This window comes from Protomyctophum parallelum, assembly GCF_964188405.1.
Source record: "Protomyctophum parallelum genome assembly, chromosome: 23".
In the NCBI taxonomy this organism is placed as follows: domain Eukaryota; kingdom Metazoa; phylum Chordata; class Actinopteri; order Myctophiformes; family Myctophidae; genus Protomyctophum; species Protomyctophum parallelum.
This window is the reverse complement of record NC_139715.1, coordinates 10,218,163-10,229,318: the sequence shown is the minus strand read 5'-3', so window position 1 is coordinate 10,229,318 and position 11,156 is coordinate 10,218,163. Positions and strand designations below refer to the sequence as shown.

The 11,156-nt window shown below is 48.2% G+C and overlaps 1 protein-coding gene across 1 annotated transcript in view; it reads left to right on the top strand.

Annotated features, from left to right (window-relative positions):
* The window catches only part of zeb2b (zinc finger E-box binding homeobox 2b), a 121,353-nt gene extending 110,746 nt beyond the window's left edge, over window positions 1-10,607 (top strand). Inside the window, exons 7-11 of the mRNA XM_083758357.1 lie at window positions 1,305-3,433; window positions 5,798-5,900; window positions 8,847-9,080; window positions 10,036-10,328; window positions 10,449-10,607. Of these exons, the coding sequence (XP_083614483.1) occupies window positions 1,305-3,433; window positions 5,798-5,900; window positions 8,847-9,080; window positions 10,036-10,328; window positions 10,449-10,574 (2,885 nt within the window). The 3' untranslated portion in view covers window positions 10,575-10,607. The remainder of the gene's footprint in view (window positions 1-1,304; window positions 3,434-5,797; window positions 5,901-8,846; window positions 9,081-10,035; window positions 10,329-10,448) is intronic.
* The last annotated feature ends 549 nt before the right edge of the window (window positions 10,608-11,156 follow it).

Sequence of the window (11,156 nt, the reverse complement as noted above, 5' to 3'; positions counted from 1 at the left end):
GAAATAACGTGTTCCTTCCACGTATTCATATTTAAAATGGGTGATAAAAGGCGGTAAAAGAGTTAACCCAATCCCTCCCGACACATCGTGAGGTCAGTGCCAGTCAAATGCGCGAAATACCACAGTAGAAGAAGAGATCCCAGGGCAACCAGGAAGCAGTGTAGCCCCCCAGCACACTACGGTGTGGCTTCACTCTAGACTGCGGTAGACCAGCGATGAGATGTTTTGTCCACGAATGTAAGAAGAGGGAATGATAACCTTCCAAACACTGGATTTCGGCTCATTTTGAGCAGAAAAGGGTAAAGCGCGTGAGTTTTTGATTGATTGATTGATTGAAATCTTTATTAACAGTTTGTAGAATTTACAGTACATTTTAAGCACAAACTCAATACAAAGACTGTCAACTGTGAGTGGACGACCCAATTAAGCATTACACTTGTTTACAACAGGGTCCACATTGTTCAATTCATCAAAACATTTAAGGACATACAAACATTTAGAGACATACAAATAGACATTTCTCTGTAGGTAAAGAACAGAACAGGAATTCATCATAAAATCAGAGTGCACATCAGATCCGTATGTAGGCTGTCGAACATGAGTAAAAGCAAAAAATAATAAATAATACAATTATTACTCGATTCAATTAAATGAAAGAAAGACGAGGTCCTTCGTTTTGGCTCAGGTGGGTCATGGACAGAAGAACGAGGTCCCGCCTTCTAGCTGGCATTAATACGGTTAAATAAAATAAAGTGTGCCTCGTTGAAAAACAAATTAGTGTTTTCTTCATAGCTGGGCTGAAGGAGCATGCACGAGAAGGGCAGCCACAAAGATAACCACTAACTAACCACCACTAACTGTGTGGAAATAATTACATGAGATGAAAACTGGCCTCATTATGATTTGCTGAATCCTCTTCTAGATGGTCTCTGTCTCCTACGTGGACATCAGTGTGCCAACTCACCGGCTGTATTCATTATTTCGCGATCACAAATTGCACAGGGCAAGATATGAACTGGAAGAGTGGCTAGGACATAAACTGGAATCCCACACTGTCTCCAGGGCAAATATGACTAATAACTTAAATGTACAAAGAAATAACTGAAACATTTAATTATTTTTTGAAAGGTTTTTTCTTTCCAAAAAATAATAGTTGATCTACAAGCGTAAGCTTTTTTTAGAAAAACGTCAATCAATTGCGATCATCTCAAATAATTGAGATCAGGTGATTATGTGATAATTGTAACCGGCCTACCTGCCAGTCATCTCACAGGTCGCTCTTCTTCATTTCTCCCCCCCTGCAGGTGAAAAGCCGTACGAGTGTCCCAACTGCAAGAAGCGCTTCTCCCACTCGGGCTCGTACAGCTCGCACATCAGCAGCAAGAAATGCATCGGACTGATTGCCGTCAACGGACGAATGCGCGGCGGCGGCAACGCGAAGGCGGGCTCCTCCCCCACCTCCGCATCGTCCTCGCCCACCAGTGCCGCCGTCACGCAGCTCCGGCAGAAGCTGGAGAACGGCGGCAAGCCACCGGCGGGCCTAGCCGACCACCACCACCACCACAACAACCACAACAACCACCACCTGAGCATCAAGACGGAGCCGCTCGACTTCAACGACTACAAGCTCATGATGGCGTCCCACGCCTTCGGAGCCCCCGCGCACTTCATGAACGGAGGAGGAGGAGGAGGAGGAGGGGGAAACAGCCCACTGGGGGTCCCCAACAACCACCACAACCACCACCACCACCACCATCACCCCAACTCCACGGCGGCCCAGAGTCCCCTGCAGCACCTGGGGCTGGGCGGGCTGGACCCGCAGCTCCTGTGCTACCCGGGCCCGCTGGCCAACAACCTGAGCGAGGTGCAGAAGGTCCTGCAGATCGTGGACAACACCGTGTGCCGGCAGAAGATGGACTGCAAGCCCGAGGAGCTGTCGCGGCTCAAGGCCTACATGAAGGAGCTGGGCTCCCAGATCGAGGAGCAGAAGCAGGGGCTCCTGGCGCACGGCGGGCCGCACCCCATGGGGCTCCCGCTCGTCAACCACAACGGCACCGCCAAGAGCATCATCGACTACACGCTGGAGAAGGTGAACGAGGCCAAGGCCTGCTTGCAGAGCCTGACGGCGGACTCCAAGAGGCAGATTAGCAATAGCATCAAGCGGGAGAAGCACAGCCACGCGTTGGACGGAGAGCTGGAGGAGAAGATGCAGGAGAACACCCTATTCACGCCGTTCGCGTGCCAGTTCTGCAAAGAGAGCTTCCCGGGTCCCATCCCGCTGCATCAGCACGAGCGCTACCTGTGCAAAATGAACGAGGAGATCAAAGCGGTGCTGCAGCCCAGCGAGAACCTGATGCCCAACAAGCCTGCGCTGTTCATGGAGAAGAGCTCCCACCTGCTGTCCTCCATCTTGTCCGAGAAGGGCCTGCCGGCTCCCATGAACCCTTACAAGGACCACATGTCCGTTCTGAAGGCATACTTCGCTATGAACATGGAGCCCAACTCGGAGGAGCTGCTCAAGATCTCCATGGCGGTCGGCCTTCCTCAGGAATTTGTCAAGGAGTGGTTTGAGCAGAGGAAAATGTACCAGTTCGGCAGCACTCGGAGCCTGACACTGGAGCAGCACAGGAATAACATAATGGACATGGTCGGGGCCACGAACAACCACCACACCGTGCAGAAAGACCCTCTGACGGCGAGGTCGCCGCTGTCGCTGGTGAAGTCCGGAGATCGCATAACTTCCCCGTCCATTGCCGAGCTCCACAACAACGTCAACAACTGCGACGGCGGTGCGCTCCGACACCTGAAAAACAACAACCACCACCACCCGTTTGTCGTCGGCAAGCTCGGCGAGAAGCCGGACCACTCCCGCAGCAACACGCCCTCCCCCTTGAACCTGTCCTCGGCGTCGTCCAAAAACTCCCACAGCAGCTCGTACACGCCAAACAGCCTGACGTCGGAGGACCTGCAGGCCGAGCCCCTGGACCTGTCTCTGCCCCGGCTCATGAGGGAACCCAAACACGCGCTGACGGTGAAGAGCAGGCCCAAGCTCCACAGCATCGCCGCCGACCACAACGGCGTCCCCTCCCCCCGGGAGCAGCACCACTTCGAGGAGCCTCTGAACCTGGCCTATCTCAAGAAGGACTTCTCGGGCTCGACCAACAACGGAAGCCTCGAGAAAAGCACTAGCCCCCTCTTCGGCATGAACCCCTTCAGTGGCAAGCCTCTGTACACGTCGCTGCCGCCGCAGGGCGCGTTCCCCCAGGCCACGTTCATGCCCCCCATGCAGGCCAGCATACCAGGGCTCCGGCCGTACCCGGGGATGGAGCAAATGGGCTTCCTGCCGCACATGGCCTACACTTACGCGACGGGCGCGGCTACCTTTGCCGAGATGCAGCAGCGGAGAAAATACCAGCGGAAGCCCGGTTTCCAGGTAAATAAGCCAGACCTGTGTGGCTCTGTCCAAAGCCCCCAGGCCTCAGGGGCTCTTTTTTTTTTTGCACAATGGTCTCAAAACACAGCTGCTCTCACTAAACGATCTCCGCGGCGCTAATTAGGATCTACTCCAGAGCCACGGAGAGACTCCCGCTCACCTGAGGTGCGCCGACCCCAGGGCAAAGGTTATGGAGATAAGCAGCTGGCACCTGGGGCCCGGAGCGGTGCCCTCGCAAAGCGAGGCATCATTAGCGGTATCACGGTGTAAATGTGGGGGTGTTTCAGAGGTTGTGATGGTGGGTATTGCAGTTGTTACCGGCTTCTCCTCTGTGAATTGTACTTACCTCTGAGTGTCGAATACATTAACGCTCTTTCTCTCTCTCTCTCGACTGCAGCCCTGTGCGAGAGAGACAGAGAGAAGGAGAGAGGGAGAAACAGAGAGAGAGAGGAACCATGTGTCTCAACTCGAGATATTTTATATATTAAAATACGGGTGAAAGGCCTTTGTAAAAATGACAAAGGTGAGCCCTGAAGCTGTGCGCTAGTCGAGATCTTTTTTCCCTCGCCCGCCGCATGCACAATTCTCGGCGGCGAGTTTTAAAGAGAGCAAAACCGTTGCCGTCGAGTGGGAACCTCGTATCTCCAAAACCGTTCCTTTTGTATCGTTGTATAAAAAGAAAAAAAACATTGAAAAGTAGTGAAAATTGTCACTCTGCATGGCTGTGAGCTTGTAGATCAGCTATTTTCCACGACATCTGTGAGACACTTTTGTATGACGAAATGGGGCATTATTTGACAAGAAAAAATGAAATAAAGTTGAAATGTGAACTTACAAGGTTTCCCAAGACAAGCTTCAGCAGACTAGATGAATAATGCAGGCTCCATGTTCATTACCGCTGAACGCTGAAGGCTGTTTAACATAGTCGGGAACCATTTTGATTCGGGCAAGAGAGAGAGAGAGAGAGAGAGAGAGAGAGAGAGAAAGAAAAAAAGAAAGAAGGTATTAATAATGTTTCCTATTCTAAGTTATTAAATTAGATTTAAAAAACACAGCTACGGGGGCATTTAGCTCCAATTGATTGCAGAGCGATAGCGGACTCCCTCTTAAAACACCGTGTGTTACACAGTCGGTCAGTATCATTGTCCGACATGTTCATTAACTGAAGCCTTTGGTTCGTCTGGATATTGGCCGTTAAGGAACGCGGCGATTCTTATCCTTATGAGGTTGCAATTTCAAGAACGGCCCGGCGCCATTTGTCCTATTATGAAGTCGTCGTGTTGTGACGTCCTCCCCATCAGTTATGTCTTTTTCTGTCTTTTTTTCTTTAAAGCTAATCTTCATTATAAAAGGATTATAAAAAAGAACATGTTGAATTGAAACAAGAAAGAAAGCCATATTGAATATAATTTTAATAGTCTTGTCAGCTCAACGGATTGGCTGAGATTATTCCAGGTTTGAAACTTTGATTATAAATCGATGGAGGTATTCAATCCGTTTTAAATATGCATGGTCGTGTGCACGAGAAGCCCCGCTCCATGCATAAGAATGTGTGCGCACGCGCGCACACACACACACACACACACAGTCCATGGAGTCCTATTTAGAGTCTATATCGCCTTACCCCCAGTTTCTGTCCGACACAATCACGTCAAATCCATCCCTCCACGCACGCACGCACGGAGGCACAGCACCTTAAAAGTTAGGATTCTATAGAAGCCATTATTGTTCTTGTATTACAATTTAAGCATTTAGCAGATGCTCTTAATCCAGTATTGATTGATACAAGATAAAATGATGCTCATAATGACAAGGATAGGTTGAACAGAATGTGGACAAACCTGCATCACACATTACTGGGATTCTAAGGACGTGTGCCATATAATGTGTCCACTATGTAAAGAAACGTCCTAGCAGAGACCGGATTTTCACCAGGAGCTCATGTAATGCTGCACTACGTAACTTTCCTATTCTACCCCGGGAAACACAGGTTTCCTGTGCAAGTGTCCATTTTCTAAGCTAATACTATTAGCTACAGCCAGCCTGCTTGCTTGATGAATTGAATCTTGACCATCAGGTCAAGATTTTAGTCAAATGTCTAGGTGAGACATGACCTTTGACACAATGTAAAAGTTTTCGTTTGGATATTTGCTACTATACCACGCGCAATAGAAGAGCAGGGGAGACACAATACAACCACCCTGATGTTATATTTTATTAAGATACAAATGTATCATTTATTCATGGAACAAAAAAAAAGAGTGTTGGAGTAAATGTACTGAACGTACGGAATCTACCGTTACCTTTTCCGACGTCTGACTTTGCGTTCCTCTTCTCCGTGTGTTTCTGTGTGTGCCCCACCAGGGGGAGCTCCTGGACGGGACAGCGGATTACATGTCGGGTCTGGACGACATGGCGGACGCAGAGTCCTGTCTGTCCCGGAAGAAGATTAAGAAGACAGAAAGTGGTATGTACGCCTGTGACTTGTGCGACAAAACATTCCAGAAGAGCAGTTCCCTTCTAAGACACAAATATGAACACACAGGTATATCACTGTTTTAGACCCCTCTTTTACCCCCCCTCCCTCCCTCCCCACCCCAGTCTTCCCACATTTTTATGTTGAGTTCTTTGGAAATGTTTGTGCTCTTTAAAAAAAGAAAGAAAGAAAGAACAATCCTTTAAATTTGGGGTATTGTTACGGTTACCTTTGGGTTTTCTTTTAACCTCGCCGAAACCCCCCCCTTCCCCATTCTCCTCCGTTCCTTACTTCAGTTGTTTGTATACAAAATATATATATATATATATAAAAAAATAATACAAATAAAAAAGTAAAATAAATGAGACCTAACTTGTTCTGAGTTGATGTTGAGTAATGAGTAATGAGTAATGAGTAATGAGTAATGAGTAACAAATGGCCAGCTTAAAACAATATAATAATTTTAATGATAATAAAAGAACAGCTTGTGTAGTATAGAAATGTTTAAGTCTTTGTAATTAGAATAGATGTTATTGATCTTGCTAGTTGTTGATGTGTTTTTGTTTGGACAGTGGTTCTCAACGTAAATTATGGATTGTTAATGTTCACGGTTATTACATGTAAAACTATAGAACACAGTAATGGTTATTTTGGTCAGAGTTGAACTTATAGATATATAGATAGATAGATAGATAGATAGACAGGAATTGTGGACCAAATGACAGACTATATATCAGACTGAATCATAGATAGCAATATTAAAAAGTACCTGGGTTCCAGAGATAAAAACATATATAGCCTACCGGTAATAATAAATCACATCAAATGGGGGTCCACGGACTATTGCTAATCAGACTGGGGGTCTTTTAATTAAGAAAAAAGAAACAGAACGTTGAGAATCACTGTTTTAGGATGTGTTTCATGTGGCTCCGTGTGTACTTTTCTGTACAAAGTACATGATTGATGTTCGGGGAGGCGTGGCACTTCATTTATCCACAGTACAGCGCTCGCTGACAGCTTCCACGGGCATCCATCATAACGCCTCTGCTGCTATATGAAGCTCTTTTATTATCTCAAAAAGCCACACATCAAATCACCTCCATGTAACGCGGGCAGTAAAAAGCTGCGACGCTCTTTTTTTATCGGTCCCCCCCCCCCCCCCCCCACCTCCCGTTATTGGCGATAGATCTCATCATTCGCGCGGCGCTCTCTCTAAAAGCTACAACCGCACCGATAGCACGTCTTTTCATTACACAAATTACGCGGCGATCATCTTTCACCGCCTTGCATCATTTTTCCAACCGTTATCTGCCCGTGCGTCCCCCGGTAAAACAGACAGCAGCCGTTCAGTCTATCTCGTTGGAACACTGGGAGAAATATGGCTTCAGGCAAATGGCAGAGTGAATTAACTTTTACCGCTCTTTACTTGTTGGTTTAGCAGGAACAGTGGGCAGTTGAATAAATGGCCCAGGATTAGCTACACAGCTGTATTTCATCTATAATTCCTGGGCAGGAGTAGGTTCAATAACCAGTTAAACTGTCAATACTTAGTAAATCTTGACATCTACAGTAAACCTCTTGGCTGTTCCCCCAGAATAGGGTTCAAGTGGATAAGCAAACACGTTCACAGCCATGAGAAAAATACACTGAACAATGAACACATACAAGGCTTATATTTATGTGTGTACTTGGACTACACACATTTATGTGTACATTTTCCCCATGTTCCACATATGGTGTTTAGGTTGTGCTTTTAGCAACTACGATGGTTTTGCAGCATTTGGTGTGCATATTACACACGAAGGCATATTGGCTTAAAACGTGTGTTTTTGTAGCGTTCTGTGTGGAGTTTTAGGGGTATAAAATGCCCGAGCGTTGGACCAGTGAAGTTGAAAAGTGCAATGAGATGTGAGTGGACAGGCTGTCTGGCTGTCAGTGCTGGGCAGACAGCCCGTACGTTGTCTCTGGGCATATTGAACAGAAGGTCAGGGAGGTCTAGGCCGAACCTCAAGCATTGCAAAGTTGGATATCTCAGACATTTGACGAAAAGCTCTCTCAAAATGATGGGTAGAAACTAAGAAACCCCCGTAGCTATAGTTACAGGAATGAACGCAACTCCCAGACCCCTTGGTTCACCAAAACGATTCCAGTTAATCCAGAGCTCTGTGGGTTTTCTTTTTTAAGATATTAAATTATAAACATGCTGTGTAATGATCTTATTCAGACGTCTCTTTAGACTGTCCCCGTCAGTCAAGTGACGGACAGTTCCCGATCCACTCTAGTTACAGAGACAATTTATGGCACGGTGGCATGAAATGTCAGCCCGTCAATGTGGGCCCGACGTGAGTTTCAGTTGTCAGTCTCTGCGCCCGGCGCTTCCCATCATATTGGGTCACCCCCCCTCCCCTCCACAACAACCAGAGTGAGACAGAAGTCACGATGAACCAGAATGACTCGAGATATGAGAGATAATCAGGTCTCTCTACTCTTTCATTCCGTTGTGTGAATTTGTTTATTTATTTGCCGTCTTGTGATTGTTTGCTTTGCGCGCATTTATTTACGTTGCTGTCCATCGGCCCCAGGAGAGGTACTTATGTGGTTTTGTCCATGCTTTTACCAACGGGAGGGATCTGTCTGTAATCCAGACCCGCGAATGCACGCGCACTCTCTCATCCCAGACACTCCCCGCGCCGTCATTTGAATAAACAAATAAACTGCGCTGTCGTATAAGTCAAAGTTAGCATTAATGCAGCGCGGCGTCATCATTACTCCACGCCCGCCCCATCCATCAGCCCCTCCGTCATCCTCGCGATGTGTGTGTTTGAATATTCTTTCCTGAACGCTGTTGATTTGTTCGAGGGAGGCCGCCGACTCACGTACCCCCGCTCCCCCCCTGTGTGTGCACGTGCACGTGCGTCTGTGTGTGCGTGTGTATAGGCAAGCGTCCGCACCAGTGCCAGATCTGCAAGAAGGCGTTCAAACACAAGCACCACCTCATCGAGCACTCGCGCCTCCACTCGGGGGAGAAGCCCTACCAGTGCGACAAGTGTGGCAAGCGCTTCTCCCACTCGGGCTCGTACTCGCAGCACATGAACCACCGCTACTCCTACTGCAAGCGGGAGGCCGAGGAGCGGGAGGCCGCCGAGAGGGAGGCGCGGGAGAAGGGCGGAGGTAGGGCCCTTTGCACTTCTTACATCATCGCCTGGAATAGACGATCTACAAGCTCGCCACGTGGCACAATGTGGCGCTTTGTGAGCTTGTAGATAGGCTACTTCCACATGTTTTAATTAAACATGTCATACTTTGGGTTTTACGAAGCCCAAGAGCCAAACGGAAATGTGTTTTCTTTATATGTTCATACAATGAAACACTTGAACCCTCTATTCGTAGTCTTAATCTCCTTAATCTAAGGGCAGATTCACACTATGGTCCCGGGTGTGCACTCGGGACCACTTGGTAAATGTTGTACCGTTCCCCAGAGCGGATCACCCAACCATTCCCGGGACCGCATGGGGAGGTAGTCTCTCTGGACCGATTGAAGTGTACTCGGATATGGATAGCTGCATGGTGAAAGCCATCCGTAGACGGAAGATCCACTATAATCATATATAATTTATATATTTTATAATGACACACTATTTTACCTGGATTATACTTCCGGTAGTTCTTCTTGAATGTTGACCATAAATGATAATCTGCCAGCGTTTGAGTAGCACGAGCCGTAAAAATAAATAAATACATACATAAATAACATGTGTAACGAGCACGCACTGCAGCTAGGACAAAAATTCCAAGAACTTTATTATTCGCTAAACTCTGACAAGTGGATCTTCTTCTGCGACTGTCTTGTCTCCATAGTCCACAGCAGCCCTTTGAGGCACATGAGTACCATGAAGTGTACTCGGGAGAGGTAGAATCAAGGCCAATGTGAACCATGCCCAGTGGGGACCAGGCAATCGGACTCGGTGTGACTCTGCTTGGCAAAATGTTTCCCCCAGAATAGGCATGCCGGGGGTTCAAGTGCTTAATTAAACCATTACATCTCAATGAATTTGCGTGACGATTAATCGTCAACTAAAACGTCCCACGACTTGTGACGACCCCATAGGCGGCGGCGGAGGAGGAGGAGGAGGAGGAGGAGGAGGAGGAGGAGGAGGAGGAGGAGGCGGCGTGCTGGGACACCTGGAGCCCACGGAGCTGCTGATGAGCCGGGCGTACCTGCAGGGCCTGGCGCCGCCGTCGCACCACCCCGCCTATGCCGCGGCCGCCTCCGAGCTGGGCGAGAGGGAGAGCATCCTGAGGCACGAGGCCATGAACGGCATAGGAGGAGGAGGAGGAGGCATGGCGAGGGATGCGAGGCAAGACGGGAGCGGCACGGGGGGCAACACGTACATGGCCAAGATGGCAGCCGCGGCGGCGGCACGGAGGGACAAGGCTGCGTTCGCGGACGAGGAGGAGGAGGAGGACGAGGAGGAGGAAGAGGAGGAGAGGAGGAGCCTGGCGGACACGGACCCGGACGCGGGAGGGCTCATGCGCGAGGACGAGGAGGACAACGGCGCCGAGGAGCAGCTGCTGTCCATGGACGACAGCAGCTCGCTGGAGGACGGGAAGACGGAAACCAAATCGGACCGCGGCGACGAGGACACGATGGAGGACGGGATGTAGTGGGGGGGGAGGGGGGGGAGGGGGGCGGCATCGAACTATCTATCAAGGGAACAACGACGAAAAAAAGCTTCCCATGTTTTATTTTATTATGATTTGTGATTATTTTGTATTATTATTTTTCTCAGTATTACTAAACCTGTTGGGTTTAAAAACACAACGTTGGTGTTCTGAAGTTATATGTGCACGTGCCTGAAGCTTCCAGGAAGCTTTTATTTTGAAGGACTCTCGAAGGGGTGGGGTGGGGTGGGGGGGGGGGATGTCTACACAAGTAGACATGGGCTCAGATAAAAAAATCAATTATGACTCGAGGGAGGCATTGTTTAAAGACTGAGTTACACTCGGTTGCGCTTTGTGACTCGAACCAAATGTAGCAGATCTACAAGCAGTAGTGGTAGTAGTACATTTACTTGCGTACTTTTTTTTTGCAAGCTGATGACTTTTACTCTAGTCTACACGCTACATTTCAAATAAAAAAAAATATATATACTTTTGGGAAACAAAAAATATATTGTGAATGAACCACTTCTGAAAATTTCAGAAAATTTTACTTCGTAAATTACTTTGTAATTTGTTCTTTTGAGC